The sequence below is a fragment of the Hyperolius riggenbachi genome, chromosome 2, assembly GCF_040937935.1.
Source record: "Hyperolius riggenbachi isolate aHypRig1 chromosome 2, aHypRig1.pri, whole genome shotgun sequence".
Taxonomy (NCBI): domain Eukaryota; kingdom Metazoa; phylum Chordata; class Amphibia; order Anura; family Hyperoliidae; genus Hyperolius; species Hyperolius riggenbachi.
This window is the reverse complement of record NC_090647.1, coordinates 515,574,746-515,597,198: the sequence shown is the minus strand read 5'-3', so window position 1 is coordinate 515,597,198 and position 22,453 is coordinate 515,574,746. Positions and strand designations below refer to the sequence as shown.

At 47.7% G+C, this 22,453-nt stretch overlaps 1 protein-coding gene across 2 annotated transcripts in view; it reads right to left on the bottom strand.

Moving 5' to 3' along the window:
- The window catches only part of CXADR (CXADR Ig-like cell adhesion molecule), a 111,858-nt gene extending 92,861 nt beyond the window's left edge, over window positions 1-18,997 (bottom strand). For both annotated transcript variants that reach the window (XM_068270566.1, XM_068270565.1), the window contains exon 1: window positions 18,886-18,997. In XM_068270566.1, coding sequence (XP_068126667.1) covers window positions 18,886-18,931 — 46 coding nt within the window. In that variant the 5' untranslated portion in view covers window positions 18,932-18,997. The remainder of the gene's footprint in view (window positions 1-18,885) is intronic.
- Between the last annotated feature and the right edge of the window lie 3,456 nt (window positions 18,998-22,453).

The following is a 22,453-nucleotide window of genomic DNA, read 5'->3' as shown; positions in this document are numbered from 1 at the left end:
ACACACACCGATATTCCATACAATTACGTTGTTTGGAAACTGCACGCGCAATTGGAAGGGACGTCACATGACATGCACAATGTCATTTGGACACACCGGTCGACTACACATTATGTGGCCAATAGATATATGAATTGATCGATCAGTTGGCTTGTGCAGAACACCTGAGATTGGGTTGTTTGTTTTTTTTATGACTGTCACCCAAAACTGAAAAATCTGTTGGTTCGTACATTTCAAATGACTTTTATCAGGTCGCAAATTACACCATTGATACACATTGGTTTCAGTTTTGACATGGAAAATCGCAATGCGAATTCAGATGTAGTGGAAACCGGCCCGTGATTACATGATCTTGTTGTTTCTTATCAGCCACTATTGGCAAACATTCCTAGCAGTGTTTCAGCTGAATACAAGCAGAAATTGTACACAGAAGACACATTCTCACTGGATACATTGTCAATATATAAATACAGCAGCTAAAACTGTATAAACTGTAGTTTGGAAACTTGTAATTTGTAAACAGACAATAATACTTGTGCACAAAAGCAAATTTGATAACTGTATGGGTAATAAAAAGTAGCAAAAACGTTTCTACTGAATGTCAGAGTTTAAAGGACCATTGTCATAAAAATCTTAAAAATTCTAAATATATGTAAACATACACAAATAATAAGTATGCTTCTTTCAGAGTAAAATGAGCCATACATTTATTTTCTCCTATGTTGCTGTCACTTACAGTAGGCAGTAGAAATCTGACAGAACTTACAGGTTTTGGACTAGCCATATGCTCATGGGGGTTCTCAGGGTTTTCTTTATTTTCAAAAGCACTTAGGGAATGGCAGTTGCTAAGTTCAACTGCCAAAAAAGTGGACGGTGAGCAGGGAGGCCGGCCAGCATCTTTGTATAATTTTTTTCAGGGAGTGTCTTTATAAAGAACAAAGGCTATGCTGAGAATCCCCTATGGAGAGATGGACTAGTCCAAAACCTGTTGGTAATGTCAGATTTCTATTACCTGCTGTAAGTGACAGCAACATAGGAGAAAGGTAATTTATGGCTCATTTTACTCTGGAAGAAACATACTTGTGTTTACATGTATTTTAAAAAAGTTTCGTCACAGTGGTCCTTGAATCCCACTTTAAAACCTTTTTTCTATATTATATATTTTCCACCGTGTACTTCTGCACGCCTCTAGTCCAGCTCTCATATAACTGGCATTAGTCTGATCAGTGTGGACGGGTAGCAGATGGGTGGTGGGACATTTGTGCCAGGTTATATAAAAGCATGAAACCTGCATTTAGCCTCAATTTACACAGCAGCATGTTCACAGGGCCCAGAAAGCAGAGAAAGCCAGAGCTCATGTCCAAGGGAAACGCTAATTACTTCTGGCAATCATGAGGAACAAGTCAGCAAATGGGCAGAGTCATGGCGGAACATTCACATGATAGGGATCTAATCACCTCTGTTGTGCAAGAGGCTATTGGAAAATAAGCACTGCTCCAGTTATTTACCTAGCAGCAAGATAATTAAATTATCCAGGGGGGGGACAATGCCAGGATTAACCCAGCATGAACCACAGGGGAGCCGTATAGCCAGCGGAGGATAATGGGACCAGGGGGATGCTGTGTGTACTCGCAGGCTGCGTGTACTCGTAGGGGGGGGGGGGGGGGCGCTGCGTGTACTCGTAGGGGGGGGCGCTGCGTGTACTCGTAGGGGGGGGGCGCTGCGTGTATTCGTAAGGAGGGGGCGCTGCGTGTATTCGTAGGGGGGGGGCGCTGCGTGTATTCGTAGGGGGGGCGCTGCGTGTATTCGTAGGGGGGGCGCTGCGTGTATTCGTAGGGGGGGCGCTGCGTGTATTCGTAGGGGGGGCGCTGCGTGTATTCGTAGGGGGGGGCGCTGCGTGTATTCGTAGGGGGGGGCGCTGCGTGTATTCGTAGGGGGGGGCGCTGCGTGTATTCGTAGGGGGGGGCGCTGCGTGTATTCGTAGGGGGGGGCGCTGCGTGTATTCGTAGGGGGGGGCGCTGCGTGTATTTGTAGGGGCGCCGCCTGTACTCGTAGGCGGGGGGCGCCGCCTGTACTCGTAGGCGGGGGGCGCCGCCTGTACTCGTAGGCGGGGGGCGCCGCCTGTACTCGTAGGCGGGGGGCGCCGCCTGTACTCGTAGGCGGGGGGCGCCGCCTGTACTCGTAGGCGGGGGGCGCCGCCTGTACTCGTAGGCGGGGGGCGCCGCCTGTACTCGTAGGCGGGGGGCGCCGCCTGTACTCGTAGGCGGGGGGCGCCGCCTGTACTCGTAGGCGGGGGGCGCCGCCTGTACTCGTAGGCGGGGGGCGCCGCCTGTACTCGTAGGCGGGGGGCGCCGCCTGTACTCGTAGGCGGGGGGCGCCGCCTGTACTCGTAGGCGGGGGGCGCCGCCTGTACTCGTAGGCGGGGGGCGCCGCCTGTACTCAGATGGGAGCGATATGTGTACCCTCCTCAGTGTGATTTCAGGACCATGGTCATGACAGTTTCCTGTCTGTGAAATGGGGAAATAACAGCAGTTTCCAACTGCCAAGCAAGCAGTATCTACCTCTGGGCACTGTGCATATGTACTGTTTATCTATGGAGGAAAAAAAAAACACTTTATCCTTTTTGCAGTGTTTATAAATAATGGCAGTTGGTGCCCTCTAGTTTTTTTTTTTTCAGAATCAGAATTTATTTCGCCAAGTACAACGGTGAATTGTACCCGGAATTGGTTTTGGCGCATACAGGGTCGTTGGTGAAAAACAGAAAATAGCATGGTACATACGTAGACGTGGGACAAGCATACATAGGGCAACATTACAGTTTGTGCGTACATTTAAGCAGAGCGTCGTATACAATTAAGCATAGGTACATACGTATAAACAAAAGCAAAATCAAAGCAAAAACAGAGCATTACAGCATACACGTACATTAACATAATACAAACAGAGCATTACAGCATACCCGTACAATTAACGTAATACACACATAGCATAGCAAGACATACACTGATAGCGGGAACAGAAAAAGAGTGGGACTGGAGGAGCAGCCTGAGAGCTGATATGAGCGCTGCCATTTTCGGCACTGGACGCTACACAGCTACACGCTCCCAACTAGACAGGTGCTCCGATTGTCCGCGGAAAGTAGAGAGGATGCTGGGGGGGGGGGGGGGGGGGGGGGATCGTGATGGAGGCGGCCAGCAGGGATCACTTGAGCCAGGTTGCTCGAGGAGAATCACTCCTAATTTCAGGGTCCGCATGGCTGGTTGATGAGGGTGCAGACCCAGTGGGGCCCTGTGGTGCCAGGGGACACCTTTGCTGGGCAGCAGTGGTGGACAGCAGTGGTGGACGTGGGGCCTTTCTTGTCTGCCAGCAGTAAAGATGATGCTGTGTAGGCCGATTGTGTATCAAACAACATCAATTACATGGAGAATATCAAAAATTTCTTGATCGCTTGTCTATTTTTTAACTTCACTTATTTTTTTTCCCCCTTTTCACTAAAGTTCCTCTTGAAATCTGATACTGTATGGTAGGCAGAACTTGTAGCAAAGTGAAATCCACCTGCTAAAAAGCCACACTGTATCGCAGATACTGTCTACCAAAAACGTTAGTGAAAGGGCCTATTCTAGTCATTGTCTATTGCTGATGGGCCTCTCTACCTCTGTCTCTCAATGGGTGTTACAGCTGATATTCTGACAATGGAGTTCCCTGAATGATGTCCTAAAGTACCTATTGTCCTCACTTTCAGAGTGGTTTTGGGTCACCCTGAGCTGCTGGGGTATTCTATTGTCTTCAATGGTATCTATGTGCATCTGTTTCTAGTCCCCGCCTACTGCTAGATGTTACTGCTAGTCTCATGTAATGCTGTGCATGTAGCATGAAGGCCAACAGATTTTGAATACTATGAACAGCTTATGTAGGCAAGTTTTCATACTACATGGAAGTGGTAAAATTAGCCAATCATAATTGGATGTGTGTATGCACACTAAAGCTGGCCATACACTGGCCCGATTTGCCGCCGTTTCGACAGCAGATTCGATCACTGGGATCGAATCTGCTGCCAATCGTTCACGCTACACGCCGAATTTCGATCCATTCCGTCCGATCCCGTCGATCGCGCCGTGCGGAAAATAACAGTCGATCGCCCGCAGGTAAAGAGCGCATCACTAGCGGCGTTCGAGTGCCCGACGACCGACGCAATAGAGCCGCATACATTACCTGCTCCGCCGGCGCGACTCCCGTGTCTCCGCTCTTCTTCTCCGTCTCCGCTCTGGTCTCCGGCATGCTTCCCTTCTTCCTGTCCCGGCAGGAAGTTTAAACAGTAGAGGGCGCGCTACTGTTTAAACTTCCCCCAGACAGGAAGAAGGGAAGCATGCCGGAGACCAGAGCGGAGAAGAAGAGCGGAGACACGGGAGTCGTGCCGGCGGAGCAGGTAATGTATGCGGGATGGGGGGGGAAGCGGCGGCAGCACCACCACAGATTGTGAACGGTTTCAGGCTGAAATCGGTTCACAATCTGTTTGCAGTAAAGGTACCCATACGATCCCTCTCTGATCAGATAGGGATCTGTCTGTTGGTCGAATCTGATGGCAAATCGACCAGTGTATGGCTACCTTAAAGCTATGTATACACGTGATAACCACTGTCTGAAATGGACGATAATGATCGTTTCAGCCAACGATTGTTGTGTGTACAGTGATGGATATTGCTTGGGCATTGTAAAAGATCTGTCCTGATGGATTTTTAATGACCCCCAATGCCCAAGCATGCTTGTCCTCAATGCTTTTTACAAACTCTGCCGACCGATTACGAGCCCTGCTGTTCCATCATACGAAATATAAACCCTACCCCAAAAAGTAAGCCCAGGCAGCAGTAAATGGAAAAAGTTTGGCAACTTGTGTGATTACTGGAGCCGATGGACTCAGATGGGAACATGGCTCCGCTGCTACTCAGCAAGTTCAGTGATTGGCCCAATAACGGAGCCATGGTCCCGCCCGCAAAGCTATTGGCTCCAGGAGAAACACAAGTTGCCATACTTTTTGTCGATAGGCTGAAGCTCGGGGACAGTGCAGCATGGAGCTGGGAGAAGGGAGGAGGATGCAGGGGGACATCAGGAGGAAAATGCTGACACAGCCAAAGACAGGGAGGACACAAGAGGTGGAGCCAGCAAAGGAAGAGTCGGCACAGTGGAAAAGAAAGACAGGGAGACACACAGCACGGGAACTTCTGCGTTCAGAGAAATAGAAGACATCCCCTGAAAACAAGCCCTAGCACATCTTCTGGAGCAAAAATTTATATAAGACACCATCTTATTTTTCTGGAAACATGGTTGCTACGGACTACTAGAATGGGCCAATCACTAGCAGGTGCCAGCAAAATGCCTGCAGCAGAATTTTCATCAAGTTCAGTTAATGCCAAGCTTGTAGTGCAAACTCACGGGGAACAATGGAGTTTATTTTGTTCTAGCATTTTGCTCGAGCTGTAAAGTAAATGCCAGGAATCACTCGAAGTGTGAACTTCCCTGAAGACACCATTGTTGACAGGGCATTGAATTGCAGCTTCCTGGTCACACACACACCACTGCAGCCATATTGTCTGACAGAAGCTGTGGGTGTAAAACAGGAGATCATCTCATTTGCATCTGAAGATACTTTACTATCCTGTCCAGTTTCTGCCAGGAACATCCCTTCAGAAGAGGGCCGCTCTCGACATTCTTGGCAGACACTATAAAAAGGAGTGGACGTGATGTATAAATAAGCAGACAGTACATTTGTTTCTGGGATGACATCAGAGCGGTGCAGATAAGAAGCAGGCATGGAGAATTGTCAGCACAGAACAGTGTGTTGCCAATTGAAAGTCAACAGATACCCACTCACTGGAAGATAAGTTCAGCTACGAGAGTACAAAGGGCGCTGGCAGATTGTATGACATGGGGTGAGATCACCTTTCCCGCTGACTGTTTCACAACGTGAGATCTCTACGGCCTCCAGTCACCAGCAGCGGGGTGGACTATGTCACTCACAAACGCTGGTAGAAAAGCTGTGAGCTGTATACACAAACCCGCACAGGTTCAAAAGAAAACCGGTTTGTGGCTTTCAAAGAGATTGGTTGGAGAGGACAACCACTTGCGAAGAGTAGGCCACAGTGCACCTCCCAACTGAGCCTTCAATAAACAAACTTATACTATGTCATCCCATTCGTCGTGCAAAAACATGATATCAGACCAGGAAACTGTAAAGAACAAAAAGATGATTTTATCTTACTAGAATAACCAGGGCCAGTGACAGTGGGGTCCCTGGGCAAAATGAACGCCCCAACAGTGGTGTCAAATTTCCCCACCAACTCCCAGAGTCCTCCTGATGCAGGGATGTAGAGTAGAGGAGTCAGAGTTGGAGCAAATTTTGGGTACCTGGAGTTGGAGTTTCAATAAACTGAGGAGTCAGATGATTTTTGTACCAACTCCACAGCCCCGGGAAGTATTAGACTAAGGAGTCGGAGCAATTTGGGGGTACCTGGAGTTGGAGTCAGTGGTTTCATAAACTGAGGAGTCGGAGTCGAACAATTTTTGTACAGCCTCCACAAACTTGCCCCGGTCTTCCCCAACTTTATAGCGGTTCCCTACAAAGTTTGGCAACAACACAGAGATACACCTGTCTCGGCTGGTACGCTCCTCCACTAGTCCATCCATTCCGGTCTTCATCCTCACAAGGGCACCCCTCCTCCAGAACTGAGAAGATGCGGCCAGCGAGGATGAACACATGGACTAATAGAGTACTGCACCAGCCAGGACAGGTGAGTGGCTATGCTGCTGAAAACTTTGCAAGTGCCCTGGGAACACTATACATTTCAGTGGGATCCCTGGGGGAATTGGGGGGGGGGGGGGGGGGGGGGGCAGCTGGTAAGCACTGAGGGGTGCCAGGGCAATTGCCTAAGATGCCACTATGATAGACAGGAAGTACGTCACTGTCCCATCGGCCCACACATACGCACTGTGTTCCGTCATTTACACATAGTGCGTCGCCCATAGACTTCCATTATACCCAAGCATCGTGCGTTCAAGCGCAGTGCTTGCAGTAACACGCTGTTGCCCTTGCGTTGGATCAGATACTTCTGGCGCACCACAATGATGCACAATAGATGTTTAGTGTGGTTTGCCTTCTTAAAGGACTTACGAGGCCAAGAATAGAAAAAATAAAAAAATAAAAAAAGTTAGCTACCTGCATCAGCTTGTAAGGCACGGAGGACGCCGTCCGCGCCCTCCGTGCCATTCTGACGGGTCCCCGCCGCTCAATAGCCCCCCCGAACGGTCCCCAACCACGCGGCCCGGGTCGGGCTCTCCAGCCTGTACAAAGATGGCCGCCGGAGCTGGCCGCGGCTGCTCAGTCCGCATAGCCGCGAGTGCGGCTGCGCAGCTCTAAGGCCAACCCCCCCCCCGATCCACGCTACAGGAAAAGGCCTGTTACGTGGATCAGGGGGTTGGCCTTAGAGCTGCGCAGCCGCAATCGCGGCTATGTGGACTGCGTAGCCGCGGCCAGCTCCGGCGGCCATCTTTGTACAGGCTGGAGAGCCCGACCCGGGTCGCGCGGTCGGGGGGCTATTGAGCAGCAGGGACCCGGCGGACTGGCACGGAGGACGCGGACGGCGTCCTCCGTGCCTTACAAGCTGATGCAGGTAGCTAACTTTAATTTTTTTTCTATTCTTGGCCTCGTAAGTCCTTTAAAACAGAAGGAATTTGCGATAATTCAGCTTTAAGTGAACATCTGTGGTTACCCACAATGCACCACTACTGAATATGAAAATTATCCGTTTATGCCCCTTAAAGAGAGTCTGAAGCGGGGGGTCCTTTCACCCCCAAATCCCCCTCCGTGCAGCGCATCCCCTCTTCCTGGTTGGGGCAGGGGTAACCGCCGCAGCCCTGCCCCAAGCGCGTCTGTCAGCGCGTATCTCCGCCTCTCCCCCGCCCCTCTCAGTCTTCCTTCACTGAGAGGGGCGGGGGAGAGGCGGAGAGGCGGCGATGCGCCGCTGATAGACGCGACTGGAGGCAGGGCTGCAGCCGTTAGCCCTGCCTCCAGGAACGACCAATTCTACGACCAAGGTTTGCGGGGATGGGTTTGGGGGTGAAGGGACCCCCATTTAGCGGCGGTTTAGCAGGGGCACACATGCCCCTGCTAACTATGAGCTCTGAAGCGAGATTTATTCTCGCTTCAGAGTCTCTTTAAGCCAAGCCTGCATCCAGAACCGCTGGTGTCTAGCAAGCCTATAGGTTATAAATTTTACAGAACCACATCAACCCCACATGCAGACAGCCTGTTTCGGACTTTTGGTCCTCCTCAGTGCATATCAGGGATTGATATGGCTCTATGGGATAGGGCTTGGACCAGTACAACACAGTAGCCAAGCAGCTCGGGGTAACCCGAAACCAAGAGGGCTTTTCAGTCCCTTTTAGTCCCCTATACTTTCCTTGTGGTTTTGGTTTGCTTGGTTACTGTGTTCCACAGTAGATGCGAACGTCTACTTTTGCAGACCCTTGCAGTAAAATAGGGTAATGCAGCGCAGGTTTGCCCTGCAAGTAAAACATAGAATCTGTGATTGGTCATTGCTCATGGCAGGAGATCCGAAGACATTCTGTATCGTGCCTAGAGAAGAAGTTTAGAAAGCTTGCATGAAAACTATGTACAGCAGTCAGTAAAGGTAACCCACTGTTTTGACAAACAGCATATCTTCGGAAATTCCACAACTAACACCAGACCACACCTCAATAGATGATGGCTGGGAGACAACAGTAGTAATTGGACGGAAAATGTAGGTCAATCAGGGGTGGAGGGAGAGCATTGGTAGATCAAAGACCTATAGCTTTGCACTGGTTCCAAAAGTGCTACTCTGCATTTCGATGAGTTTCCCTGCTGGAATCTATTGGGAATTGATGTGAAGTGTATGGTAGGAATCAATTCTTTTCAGAAATGAGTTGATTGTTTTGGAATGTTGGGTGGAAATCTATAACTGTATGCAGGGGCGTAGAGGTAGCAACCGCATCGGGGCCCTTGGGCCAGAGGGGCCCTCCCTCAACCACAGTATTAGCTCTCTATTAGTCCTGTGCTCATAATAATCACTTCTATAGATGCTTTGAATAGTGTCAAACATTAATAAACTGTTCCCCATCCCCTTCTTGCACCTCTGACACTGTAGTTGCCATTGGCAGGTTTTGGTGCGCTGTATCAATTGCTATGTATAGAGTGCTTGGGGGGTCCCATTGTAAAACTTGCACCAGGGCCCACAACTCCTTAGCTAGGCCATTGACTGTATGGCCAGCTGTACACATGCAATTTAGCCACTTCCTGCAAAGTGGAAGTTTATAAATGTCTCATTTGTGCACCTTTAATGCAAATAGGGTCATTGTTCTCCCCAGGCTCTTTTAGCCGGTAGTTTGGTAAACAACCGGCAGTTTTCAGCTCACCTCTTCCTATGCTGTAAGCCAGGGGTCTCAAACTCGCGGCCCGTGGGCCATTTGCGGCCCTCGATACAATGTTTTGTGGCCCTCGCCTGCAAAAGCTTCCTTATAGTTCGCTTCAGTGCTCCCAAGTAATCCGCCGAATCCCCGCCACTAAACGAGGGCTGCAGAGCCCCCAAATCGCCCGGGGGGCAATCCGCCGGCATTTCCTGGAAGGGTCAGAGCTTTCAGCTTCAGCTCTGCCCTTCCTGATGTCAATCGCCGCCTCTCCCCGGCCCCTTTCTGTGAAGGAAGAGTGAGAGGGGCGGGCAGGGGCGGCGATGTGCCGTGATTGTGAAATTCCTTATGCGGCCCAGCCTCATCCTGACTTTGCCTCCTGCGGCCCCCAGGTAAATTGAGTTTGAGACCCCTGCTGTAAGCAGAGATGTGCTCAGAACCAGCAGCCCTGCATTCTCTCATCTCGCACCACCCGGCTACTTTTTCATGCCATCCAGCTGGAAAAAAAAAATTCTGGGGAGAACACTGAGGGTGTTTATATAAGTCCAATTATTAGCTAAAGCACACATGCAGTTAAACCCTTCAGCGCAAGGCTAAAAAGTAATGCACTGCAATTGCAAGTCCAAAAGCTTTATTAGCAGGACCAAATACATTTAGCATTTCCAAAGCAAAACATTAACATTAGCATGGGAGGGGGTGGTTGTGGGATTAAAGGGAACCTAAACTGAGAAGGATATGGATTTTTCCCTTTTTAAATAATACCAGTTGCCAGACTCTCCTGCTGATCCTGTGTCTCTAATACTTTTAGCCACAGCCCCTGAACAAGCATGCAGATCAGGTGCTCTGACTGAAGTCAGACTGGATTAGCTGCATGCTTGTTTCAGGTGTGTGATTCAGCCACTACTGCAGCCAAAGAGATCAGAACGGACAAGCAACTGGTATTGTTGAAAATGAAACATCCATATCCCTCTCAGTTAAGGTTCCCTTTAAAACCCAATCTACACGATACGATTCTTTGTGAGATTCCATTACAATTCTATTTACGATCCAATTAAATCAGACATATCTGATTGGGATTTGATTCAATTCAATTCGCCATTGTTTTGCAATGGCAAATCGAATTGAATCCCGATCGGACATGTAGGATTTAATCGGATCGTAAATAGAATCGTAATTGAATCGTACAAAGAATCGCATCGTGTAGATTGGGCTTAAGGGGAGGGTATGAAGGAAATTGGGCTAGGATATATACTTCATAAGGGTGAGGAGGGTATAGGGGGCATACAGTCTGTGGGGTAAGGGGCCCATACACTCTGCCGATTTTCTGGCCGACCGATCAAAATCGATTGATCGATTGCAAATCGGTTGGCCAATCGACCGATTTCGATGGATTTCCATCGAACTGGCAGGGTGGAAAATGTAGGTCGATCTGATGAGATTGCTTATCATTTTGCATTGGCCCTAATGGAAATCTGATGGCAAAAAAATGCCATCAGATCGAATTTCAATAGATTCCAAGCTGAAATCTATTGGAATTCTATCCTAGTAAAAAATGTTCTAAAAACGCATCAGATAGATCATCGGATGGAGTTCTTATCTATCTGCTGCTAATCTGACGAATGTATGGGCACCTGTATGCATGTTCCTCTCAGTTGGTGGCAGGTAGTGACGTATCGTGCCGCTATTTGCACGGTTGCTTCCTCTTCTCCCAGTAGGATGAAGAGTTTCCTCCCATCTGTGGAAGTGAAATCTGGGATGTGGGCGGAGAGTCTCTGGAAGTGGGCAGTCCTCACAGGTGCATATTTGCTGCAGCGTAGAAGGAAGAGAGTCCTCCAAGACCCCCTGTTCACATTGTCTGCACAGTCTCTCCTCCCGGGGCTTCCATGTCTTTCTGTGCTGCCCTGCCTGTCTATCTCCAGGCTGTGGGCACTCAGACAGTACAGGCTCAGGATCCATGTCTTTGAGGTGGATTAGCCTCTCCACATATGGGGCAATTGTGTACTCCCTCTGCAGTGATGCAACCTAGACTACATCTAGCGTGAGGCAGTGTAACGTGGAGCATCCGCTACAGCATAATGCATGTAGCAGTGAAGCACACTTTTCATTGTCTGCATAAGATGCAACAGGGGCATAACAGTCATGGGACTTTTTCCCTCCACTGCTACAAAGCAGCTCCCACTGTGAACTTTCAAAGTCTCTAAAAAGTTCGGTCATAATTATTTCAGGCATCTTTTCCTACTGTGTACCGGAGTAATCCAATGACCGTCAACAACTTGGTACCCATCAGGTATGCTGGAAAACCATGCCACATCGCTATGGTTACATACCACCGCAGGCAATGACAGCTTGCTCCCCTCGCCATAGAGCAGAACATGGTGCTTGGCAGAGAGGCCAGTATCTTCTCTATACGGTGAAGTTCTGCCCGAAACAATCATTACTAGAAATGTGAGCTCCGCCTCATACACAGGTACAAGCAGGGCTGTGGGGAGGTGTCAGAGCAATATTTGGGTACCTTGAGTCAGAGGTGCCATAAACTCGGATGATGTTTGTACCGACTCCACAGCCCTGCATATGAGTACTATCGCCTGCAGGGATTGTAACCATGTCTCTGGCAGAAGTTCAGGGTCGACTTTTGTACTGACGTATCGTTAGCCTGTAGGCCAACGACACATTCTGTTGCTATGGAGAGGAGAAGGGGCCAACAGCAGTGTTCTCCCCAGGCTCTTTTAGTGGGGTGCTCCACCCGGTTAGTTTTGATGAGCACCAGGCTGTCATTGGCTCACCTTCTCTGCTATAAGCAGAGTTGTGCAGAGAAGCATCGGCCCTGCATTCTCTCATCTCGCCCCACCCGGCTACTTTTTCATGCCACCCGGCTGGAAAAAAATTCTGGGGAGAACTCTGCAACAGTACAGCAAACGATGGAGTAGCACGTATCGGGAGGGATGAGTAGGAGAGCCATACCCTCAGCTTGTGCTAGGTTGAGACAATCGACCAGGCTGGAATCATTGTCGCTAGGGTTGAGTAGATCCGACTCTGCAGATCGCTCAGGGGTTGCCAGCTTCCATACACGAAACTGATTATCGGTTGAGGCCGTCATCGGCCGCCTCTGACTTAAGTGTGTGATTTTTCCTCAGCTTCTGCAGTAACAAAAGCGAGCGCTCATGCAGAATTGTATGACTGGACCTTTATCACTTCCTGTCGCACTGGACAGTGATCCGCACGCAATCAGAGAAAACGACAGGTACTGAGCACGTTGACAATATTTATGCCAGTCTTCCAAACAGCCAAATCTGCTGCCATCATAAAGTCAGTCATTTTTACGAGCATTCATGACACGCGCACCGTGTGCTATAAAACAAAACACGCTGCTTGAAACGGTGATTAAGCCTACATGCAGCATCTGTCTGTTTACAATGACAAACCATGCTTCAGTAATAACGGGGAACTCTATCCTGGCGTGCTGAGATTACATCAACAGCCAGGAGGAAGCACCAATACTTCACACATGGGCGGCTGCGAACCAGACTGGAGCGTAAAATCCCACTTTCTGTGAATGATTGGCTACACAGGACCTGAAATTAGGGAGGGCTGAACAGGAAATGGGCACAGGACCCTCATTCAGAAGGCTAATAATTGGTATCACAAAAAACAAACCACCGTAAAATGGGTTGTGACTCACTTTAGAAAAATCCTCTGCCTATGATTACGGCCCCATCACAGCTGAAGTCGCAAAATGCTAGCGCTTAGCGCTAGCATTTTCCGCAAGTAATTTTACCACAATTAGCGCGGTAAAAAAAAAAATATCACTGGATACTTCTGCGATTCAGAGCCATCAGTGGTTTACTAAGCGCTGTACCATGATTGTCCAGAATTGGAGCAAAACTGCTGCAGGTAACGCATTTTGCGATTGGCACCAAGTACCAAACGCCCGCAACAGGCGCCAATCATGGCAGTGAGAACAGTGCCATAGGTTAGAATAGCACTATCGCTTTAAAGAAAACCTGTAACGAAAAAAAGTTCCTCTGGGGGGTACTCACCTCGGGTGGGGGAAGCCTCCAGATCCTATCGAGGCATCCCCCGTCCTCCTCCATCCCACGGCGGTCTCGCTGAGCCCCTCCGAACAACAGGGATGTAAATATTTACATTCTCGGTCCCAGCGCAGTATCGGCTCTTCGCTTGGAGATAGGCGGAAACAGCCGATCGCTGTCGGGCTGCTCTACTGCGCAGGCGCAAGTCTCTTGCGCCTGCGTAGTAGAGCGGACCCGACAGAGATCAGCTATTTCCATGCTGAGAGCCACAACAGCGCCACCTGCTGAAGCCAGTGAAGGTAAATAAATCAGTGCTTATCAGCGCTTGTCAAGCGAGGATTGCAGGAGACTTTCGGGGGAGCCAGCACTGGATTGCCTGCAGCTACAGGGGAGGGGGGGAGCCTCATTGGGACCGTAAGGCTTCCCTCTCCTGAGGTAAGTAACCCCCAGGGGACTTTTTTTTTTTCAGTACAGGGTCTCTTTAAAAAGCGATAGTGCTTTGGTGATTAGCAGGACTTGCCCGCTAAATCGCCCAAGAGTGAATGGGCCCTTAGGGCCCGTTTCCACTATTCCTAGGCAAATCTGCATGGAACAAAAAAAAAAAAAAAAAAAACACACACCTAACTATGGATTTGCATGCACATGCGAATTCGTGTGCATTTGCATGCTGTTTTTCCATGCAAATTTTCATGCGTACGCTAATTTCTTTTTTATTTTACTGTGGACATTTGTTACTATTGACTTCCGCATGCGTAAACGTGTACGCATTAACGCAAAACGCTTAAAATGGTTACAGAGGCAGGGTGTAGCAAATTTCTCCTGTCATGGAAACAGACCTATTTACTTGTATTGTCTTGCGAATCTGCATGCAGTAAATGCAAGTGGAGAAAAAGGCCTTTAGGTACATGAGTATTAGGGCATAGGCTAGTACACAGATGGAGGAAGAAAAAAAAAAAAATAAAAAAAAAAAAAAACACTACCACCCAACTATCCTCCAAACTTGTGTCTGTTGGACGATAGGTTTGGCACGTGTATGTGTGGCATTGACTAGACAAGAGACTGATTAGAGGAGGATATTTTTTTTTTTTTTTTTTTTTTTTTTTTTTAAATACGGACATGGTGTGTGCGTGCAGTATTTAAAATTAGTTGGTCATTTAACTAGTCCGCAAATGTGTACATAACGGTCCTGAAAACAACATGCCGTCTGGTTCCTCGTGTTGGTCGTACATTAAAATGACCTGGCTGATGCTCCAGATCAGCCCAGTAAGGGCCCATTCACACTGGGGTGATTAGCAGGCTTTCACTGCTAATCGCTGGCGATTGCTAGCGCTTTTAAAAGCGATGGTGTAACGTATATGGCAGTGATCTCACTGGCGATTCACGGTAAACGTGAAGCATACATCGCTTTTTGCGATTTCTGAGCGATCGCAATGTTAAAAAGCGATAATCGCAATCGCTCCAAAATCTTGAAAATGCATAACGAAAAAAAAAAAGCGTTTTACTATGAAAATCGACGCCGCATTTTTGAGATCTCCAGTGTGAAAGGGGCCTAACTGAACATGGGAAGCATTGACAGGTCGAATCTCGGGTCTCACTTTTACTGGAACGCAAGTAAACAGCATGTATAGAACTAGACAACCAATTCATCAATGGCTCTACATATTCATTCAAACAAAGACCATCAAAAGATGCCCATCTGCCTACAGTTAATAAGAATCAGCCTCTAACTTTTCCAATTCAGCGATTGTTCACACAACTTTATCGACACCTTTGACAGTCACAGCTTTATTGACACTTTACACACAGTAAACGTGCGGCTGTCTCACACGGACAAAGACAAAAACGATGGTAATACCACTAACATGATTCAAAGAGGAATTTAATTTATTTCTGAGACAATCAGTACCATCTACCCCTCCTCCAGAGTCAACAGAAAGGAGTAAAGGACTCAGGCCTGCGCCCCCCTTCCACCCTCCTTGTGAAGATCCTCTTCTTTATTGTTTAATAGGATCAGGTCTGAGCCCACCATCCCCCCAGTGCAACCCCCATCTCTACTGATGAGAAAGAGATAGAGGGAAAGCACATGGACATAGGAGGGGTGATGAACTTTCAGGGAAACAAAGTTGGGATACAACTGGCTTTACAAGAACTGCTTCTACATCAGCTTTGGCAGATAAACATCAAACAGGCATCCTACACCAACAATGTGTTCAAAGCAAAGAGGCAAATTAATGCACACATAATAAACACAACAATCCTCTCTGCCTCCAGCTTCTCCATCCAGAATCAAAAAGTTACAGACAGTCAAAGCCAGTAAAAAAATTACCCACAAAAGCCCAACGGCAACAATACAAAGCAGCAGAAAGATTGAAAACCTTTCCGTGCAAAAAAACAAGAAGGTCTACTCAGAGTAAACAATAGGAAAGCACCGAAATATATAAAACCAGTAACAACAATGCTAAACAGCTACAAAGCACCAGCACAGGGTTATGTACACACTTCACAGATTAACACATTACACGACCATGTAAAAAATGATTTAGCACACATATTAAAAAACTATGTAGGAATGACTGCTGGTCAAAGGAGGTGAATCACTGCACAAACTGCCCAGCATGTGAGCGGCTGCACAACTGACTCAGAGCAGCATTAGAGAAAGACAAGAGATTAGGTGTACGACCAAATCCACGGACCATAAACTGCAAACTGGTTTACTTATATAACAATTACACCTGGCCAATGTCAATCTTTATGCCTGAATTATGTACAATTTGATTCAAAGCACAAAAGCAATCAGGGCAGCGGAAAATGTCGAACTAGCAGAAGTATTGTATAGCGGATAGCATGATGATTACCAGCTTCCTTACAGACACCTCACAGTAATCTAGGTTCAGGTATGGGGTAAAGGTAGGAAAACAGATGATTTTGCATTGGTCGGCTTTATTGGACAATCGGTGCTAGTCTACTTTAGGGGACCAAGCAGGTAACCTCATAACAGTTCACCAATCACAGCACAAAGTATTGTGATTGGCCAAATAGTGTGGGTGTAGTTTACTACAGCCTTTTGGAGGCCCAGCAGGTCGAGAGAGTGCTGTCCATCCAATCACAATAGATGCATTTCCCTACGAGTTTTCCTGCTGGCTCCCCTAAAGTAGACTAGTGCCGGGCAATCAACTACAGTGCTGTTGATCAACTAATGGCCCACACACTACAAGCAATATCTATTCGATTCACTAATCGATCTGACCAATGATGTGCCTTCATATTCTGAATCCAAAAATCAATTCCATGTCGATTGAAACTACAGGAAAAGCTGCAGATTCCTGTGTAATCGACCGTCATCTTCCACTCTGCTTGATCATCTAAAGTGGTAGATTTGACCAGTTTTTGTGGATCAGGCAGAATAGAACAATCAATTCTCATCTTATCCAATAAAATGATCCAATTAAAAGGTTGATCAGACCACAAAAAATCACCTGATATATGGCTACCTTAATATTATCAGACACGTCTGCCCATAACTGGTATGCATGGCTAACTTTACAAAGTTTTCTGTGGTCAGGGTACCCCAACTTGCATGTGTGCCATGCAGTGGATGGCTGAAGGGGGAAAAGCACAACAGCACACAATGCAGTTCAATATCTGTTCCATTTAGTTGTAGATTAACAGGAAATGATTTGTACCAGGTAAGAAGAGGATATATATTTAGACTCTGTACTCCCTCAGGGGCCAGGACAGATGTGAGCCTCTCTATACTCTAAAGCATCGTATATGTCAGCACTGTACAACGAATACAAGGCAGCAATTAAAATGTATGCTAACTTCAGATTGTAAAGTTATCTGTCCCGGCCACACAAGCAGATTTTTTTTCAGTTGATTTAATCAAATCAGTTGGTTATCTTTTGCACCCAGGATACTGGGTTATAAAATAAATTTTGATTGATTTTACAAAATTTGATTGTAAGATTAACTACGGTAGGAGTGGCTGGAAGTTTTTCAGAAAGGAGATTGGCTGCTTCAAACCAAGATTGAGTGGGACAAGGTGGTACCAGCCATAGCTATGTTATAGGATTTGTGGTTGGGTAGAGATTGATCATCTGCTAGGTGATCTTGGACAGTTCAACCTAAACAATCAGTTTCTTCCAGATTTGGAATTTGTCTCCAACCTTAATCACTTCTGATAGAATTTGAGGTTCTGGTCAATTGAAAAGGGGGATTGGACAGGTCAGTAGGTTTCAATTTCATTTGCTTTGAACAGTACTAGTCTAGTTCAGGGGACCCAGCAGGATACCTTATAGGGATATTCTGCTAACATGAGTGAGTGTACAGCAACCTCTCAAACTGCTAGTTTTCAGTAAAGTACACCCACACTATTCAGCCAATCAGAACGCTTCATGTTGTAGAGGGTGCTGTGACTGGAGAACTGTTCCCTGCTGGGTCCCCTGAACTAGACTAGGACCAAAGCTTCCATAGAAGCCAATTCAATCAGCTTAGGCTGTGTACACATGAGCAGATCCACAAAAACTTTGGGGTGATCGATCCTCATAAATTGATTTCTTACTCAGCCAGAAAAATACCATATGCTTCTGCGGCTGATCTTTTGGGTTCCTGTATAGGTCAATTGCAAAAAGGATGGAGGAAACAATCACTTGTTTACAAATGGGCTTCTTCACAATTTCCAGTCATCAGTGATACAATCATTTGTTGGATAAACATTGGCCAGGCTTCTCCAACTAGATGTAATCAGGATCTAGTGGTCCAGTCACTTCTAATATAGTATATTGCTTTGAACAGTTATCAAATCCATCCATGTAGGACTGATGCAAGGGGTCCTGTGATGAATTGTGCCATATACGGTGGCGGTTGGCACTCTCGCCTTTCAGCGATGGGTCCCCAGTTTGTATCCCAGCCAGGGCACTATCTGCATGGAGGGTGTCTGTGTGAGTTTCCTCCGGACACGCTGGTTTTCTCCAACATCCCAAAAGCATACAGATAAGTTCATTGGCTTCCCACTAAATTGTCTACCATACATACACTACAGGATACATGCATAGGACTATGGTAAGGAATAGATTTTGAGCCCCTCGGAGGGCCAGTTAAGTGACATAATTAAGTGCATAAAATCATAATAACAGTACACCAAATCAACACAAATTAATAAAATGCAGGTAACTTTAGATGATAAACTAAAAACTTTGGAAAAAGTCACACATTATGGGAGTATAAAGCAGATATCGGAAAAAATAAAGTTGAAAGAGAATGAGCAGCCCCGCAGCAGGCAGTGGATGGGAGGTGGCTGCACTGTGATCTCCGCAGTCCTGGTGCGGGGTGGCTGGAGAGAGTCCCCAGTGTGAGATAGAATAGAAGTGACAGTAGGCTGGGGATGGGTGGTGGTGGTGGCAGCAGGTGCGGTACTCACCCCAGCAGCAGCAGCTCAGGCACAGCAGCAGAGTCGGGAGAGCCATGTGTGCGATGCAGCCAACACTCCGGGATCCTCTATGTGTGTCTCTGACTGTGCCGCTGCCTCCAGCTCAGCCCACCGAGCAGCAGGTGAATGGTGACGTCACATCCGTTCGGCCCCACCCCGCCCCCTCTTCCCTCCTGTGTACAGTGCTGAGAGGAGGAGAGGGATGAGCTGCACCTGTTACCTGATCATCACCATCTCTATCCTTCCCTCCCCTACCTGATCATCACCACAGTGTTAGCCTATCCTCTCCTGTGCTGCTACCTGGTCTGTGGCACAGCGACAGTACAGCAGTAACCTAACTGATCATTCCCTGTGCTGCTACCTGATCTGTGTCACAGCGACAGTACAGCAGTAACCGAACTGACTGAACATTCTCTGTGCTGTTACCTTATCAGTGTCAGTACAGCAGTAGCCTAACTGACTGAACATCCTCTGTGCTGCTACCTGATCTGTGTCACAGCGACAGTACAGCAGTAACCTAACTGAACATCCTCTGTGCTGTTACCTTATCAGTGTCAGTACAGCAGTAGCATAACTGATTGAACATCCTCTGTGCTGTTACCTGATCAGTGTCAGTACAGCAGTAGCCTAACTGACTGAATATCATCTGTGATGTTACCTTATCAGTGTCAGTACAGCAGTAGCCTAACTGACTGAACATCTTCTGTGCTGTTACCTGGTCAGTGTCAGTACAGCAATAGCATAACTGATCATTCCATATACTGCTACCTGATCAGTGTCACAGTGACAGTATAACAGTAGCCTAACTGACTGATCATCCCCTATGCTGCTACCTGATCTGTGGCACAGCAACAGTACAGCAGTAACCTAACTGACTGAACATCCCCTGTGCTGTTACCTTATCAGTGTCAGTACAGCAGTAGCCTAACTGACTGAACATCCCCTGTTCTGTTACCTGATCAGTGTCACAGTGTCAGTACAGCAATAGCCTAACTGATCATTCCATATACTGCTACCTGATCTCTTTCACGGTGACAGTACAGCAGTAACCTAACTGACAGAACATCCTCTGTGCTGTTACCTGATCAGTGTCACAGTGTCAGTACAGCAATAGCCTAACTGATCATTCCATATACTGCTACCTGGTCAGTGTCACAGTGACAGTATAGCAGTAGCGTGACTAAGTATCCCCCTGTACGGTTACCTGATCAGTGTCCTAGTGACTAACTGGTCCTCTTTCTATGTACTGTTACCTGATCAGTGTCTTAGTGGCAGTACAGTAGCCTGGCTGTACATCCCCTGCACTGTTACCTGATCAATGTGACAATGACGATACAGCAGAAGCCTGTGCTGTTACCTGATCTGTCACATGGTGGCTACCTGCTCCTCCTCCTCTGTACTGTTTGTTATCTGATCGCTGTCACAGTGTTAGCATGGCAGGAACCTGTCTGAACCTCCTCCTCCTCTGCTGTTACCTGATAGCTGCCTGACTTTCAGCCTCAGCCCTGGGATAGATCTGTCACTGCTGTCCGCCATTCTAGCATTGCACACATGTCCGTCAGACCTGTAGGCATGTTTCTAGTGGAACTGGGTGACACTGCTATAGATGTGTGACAGTTTTGGAAGAAAGATGTAACAGCTAAAAATGATTCTACAAACGTGCCTTTGGCATATTTCTGCAGTGGATCGCAAAGGTTAAAGGACATTGTATAACATGTTGACGCATTCACAAGAGTCCATTGCAGCTTTGTCTGTTGCGCTACCATAAAGTAGAACACATTTTTCTCACAAAACAGAGTACATTGACATTCCTCCAATGAACTGTGCTGAAAGTACATCAACAACAAAACATTTGTAAAGCGATATTCTCCTGTAGGACCCAAAACTCAGATCAGTACATAGTTATGTGTATGGGGGGAAAAGTTATGTGATCATAAATGCCAGACTAAACAGGTGACTATTCAGTTTTGATTTAAATGGGTCCAGGGTTGGAGCTGTTTTGATAAAGTTTGGGGAGGAATTCCACAGGGTAGGGGCAGCATGACAGAAAGCTCTGGCTCCAATTGTTTTTAGTTGAACTCTGGGGGTGGTCAAGTATTGTGCATGTGCTTACCCGGCAGCACACCTCCTTGATCACGCTCTCTTGAATGGGAGTATTCTGTGCATGCACAACTACGAGTCTTAATGTAGTGCACATGTGCAGAATGCATCAGTGTGTGATGGCTGGGGTGGGAGGGATGGAGGGGCGCATTTTGGTGTCTCCGCCTTGGATGCTGGAGGACCTTGTCCCGGCTCTGGAGGTACCTACAAGACTATGAGGGCTGGGAGAAGCCCCAGGTAAGTAAAAGAACACTATTTATGTTTGTCTCGAATTTCCTTGAAGCTGGGTACACGTAGGACAAAGGTTGCCTGGCAGGCATTGGGACTCAATCCCTTAGGTGACAGTTTCATAATAAGTTAATGGAGAGAACTGTAACTCTGGATGTGGGAGGTGGGCCGACAGAGCTGAAGGCTGGCAGAGGGAGAGAACAGGGCCCTCGGCCGAGTTGGTCTGCCTTAGCAGATCATCTGATGATGCATCGAGGTGATCGGGAGGCGCTGTACACCAGCTGAGAACCGTTGTGTGTGTGCAAAACTTTAGGCTGCCTTGTTAACACTGTGGCACTGTGGGAGCCTATCCCTATAGTATGTATGTATATATATATATATATATATATATATATATATATATATCAGTGTGAAAAATAAGTATTGAACACATTACATTTTTTCTCAAGAAATACATTTCTAATGGGGCTTATCCTGTCAGTATTTAGAAGGCAACCCTCAGGGGCATAATTACAAATCATGCCCCCCTCCCCCCCAGCAAAACTTTGACGGGCCCCCCAGAGTTCACACTTACCCTTTCCTACCCCTGGTGACCCTCACAGCCTGGAGGCCACCTTGCAAGGGTCATAAAACAAGTGTGGACATCGGCATCATCACCACCCATAACAAGTGTTCACACAATAACACCTGATCTGAAGGATAGACCCCTTTATCAGAGGGAGTGAAGTAGTAGTTGGGACCCCCTTACAGCTCTGGGCCCCCCTGCGGTCGCAGAGGCTGAACCCCTGTAGTAACGCCGCTAACAACCATGTCACCGATCATTACAAATTAATATCAGCTGGTTTAGTCCTTAAAGAAACTCTGTAACAACAAAAATTTCCCCTGGGGGGTACTCACCTCAATAGGGGGATCTGACCGAGGCTTCCCCCATCCTCCTGTGTCCCAAGGCAGCCTCGCTGTTCCCTTCCGAACAACGGGGATGTAAATATTTACCTTCCCTCTCCAGCACAGGCGCATTATCTGCTCTCCGCTCAGAGATAGGCGGAAATACCCGATCGCTGTCAGCCCGCTCTACTGCGCACATGGCCGTTTCTACGGCCGTGCGGGGCGTGCCGCCGCCCGGAGCGCTGCTGGGAGGGGGGCGCTGTGATGGAGGGGGAGCCGCAGCCGCGGGGAGGGCAGCCCGACCTCTCCCTCCCTTCCTCTCCCCGGGCCGCCCTCCGTGCGATCC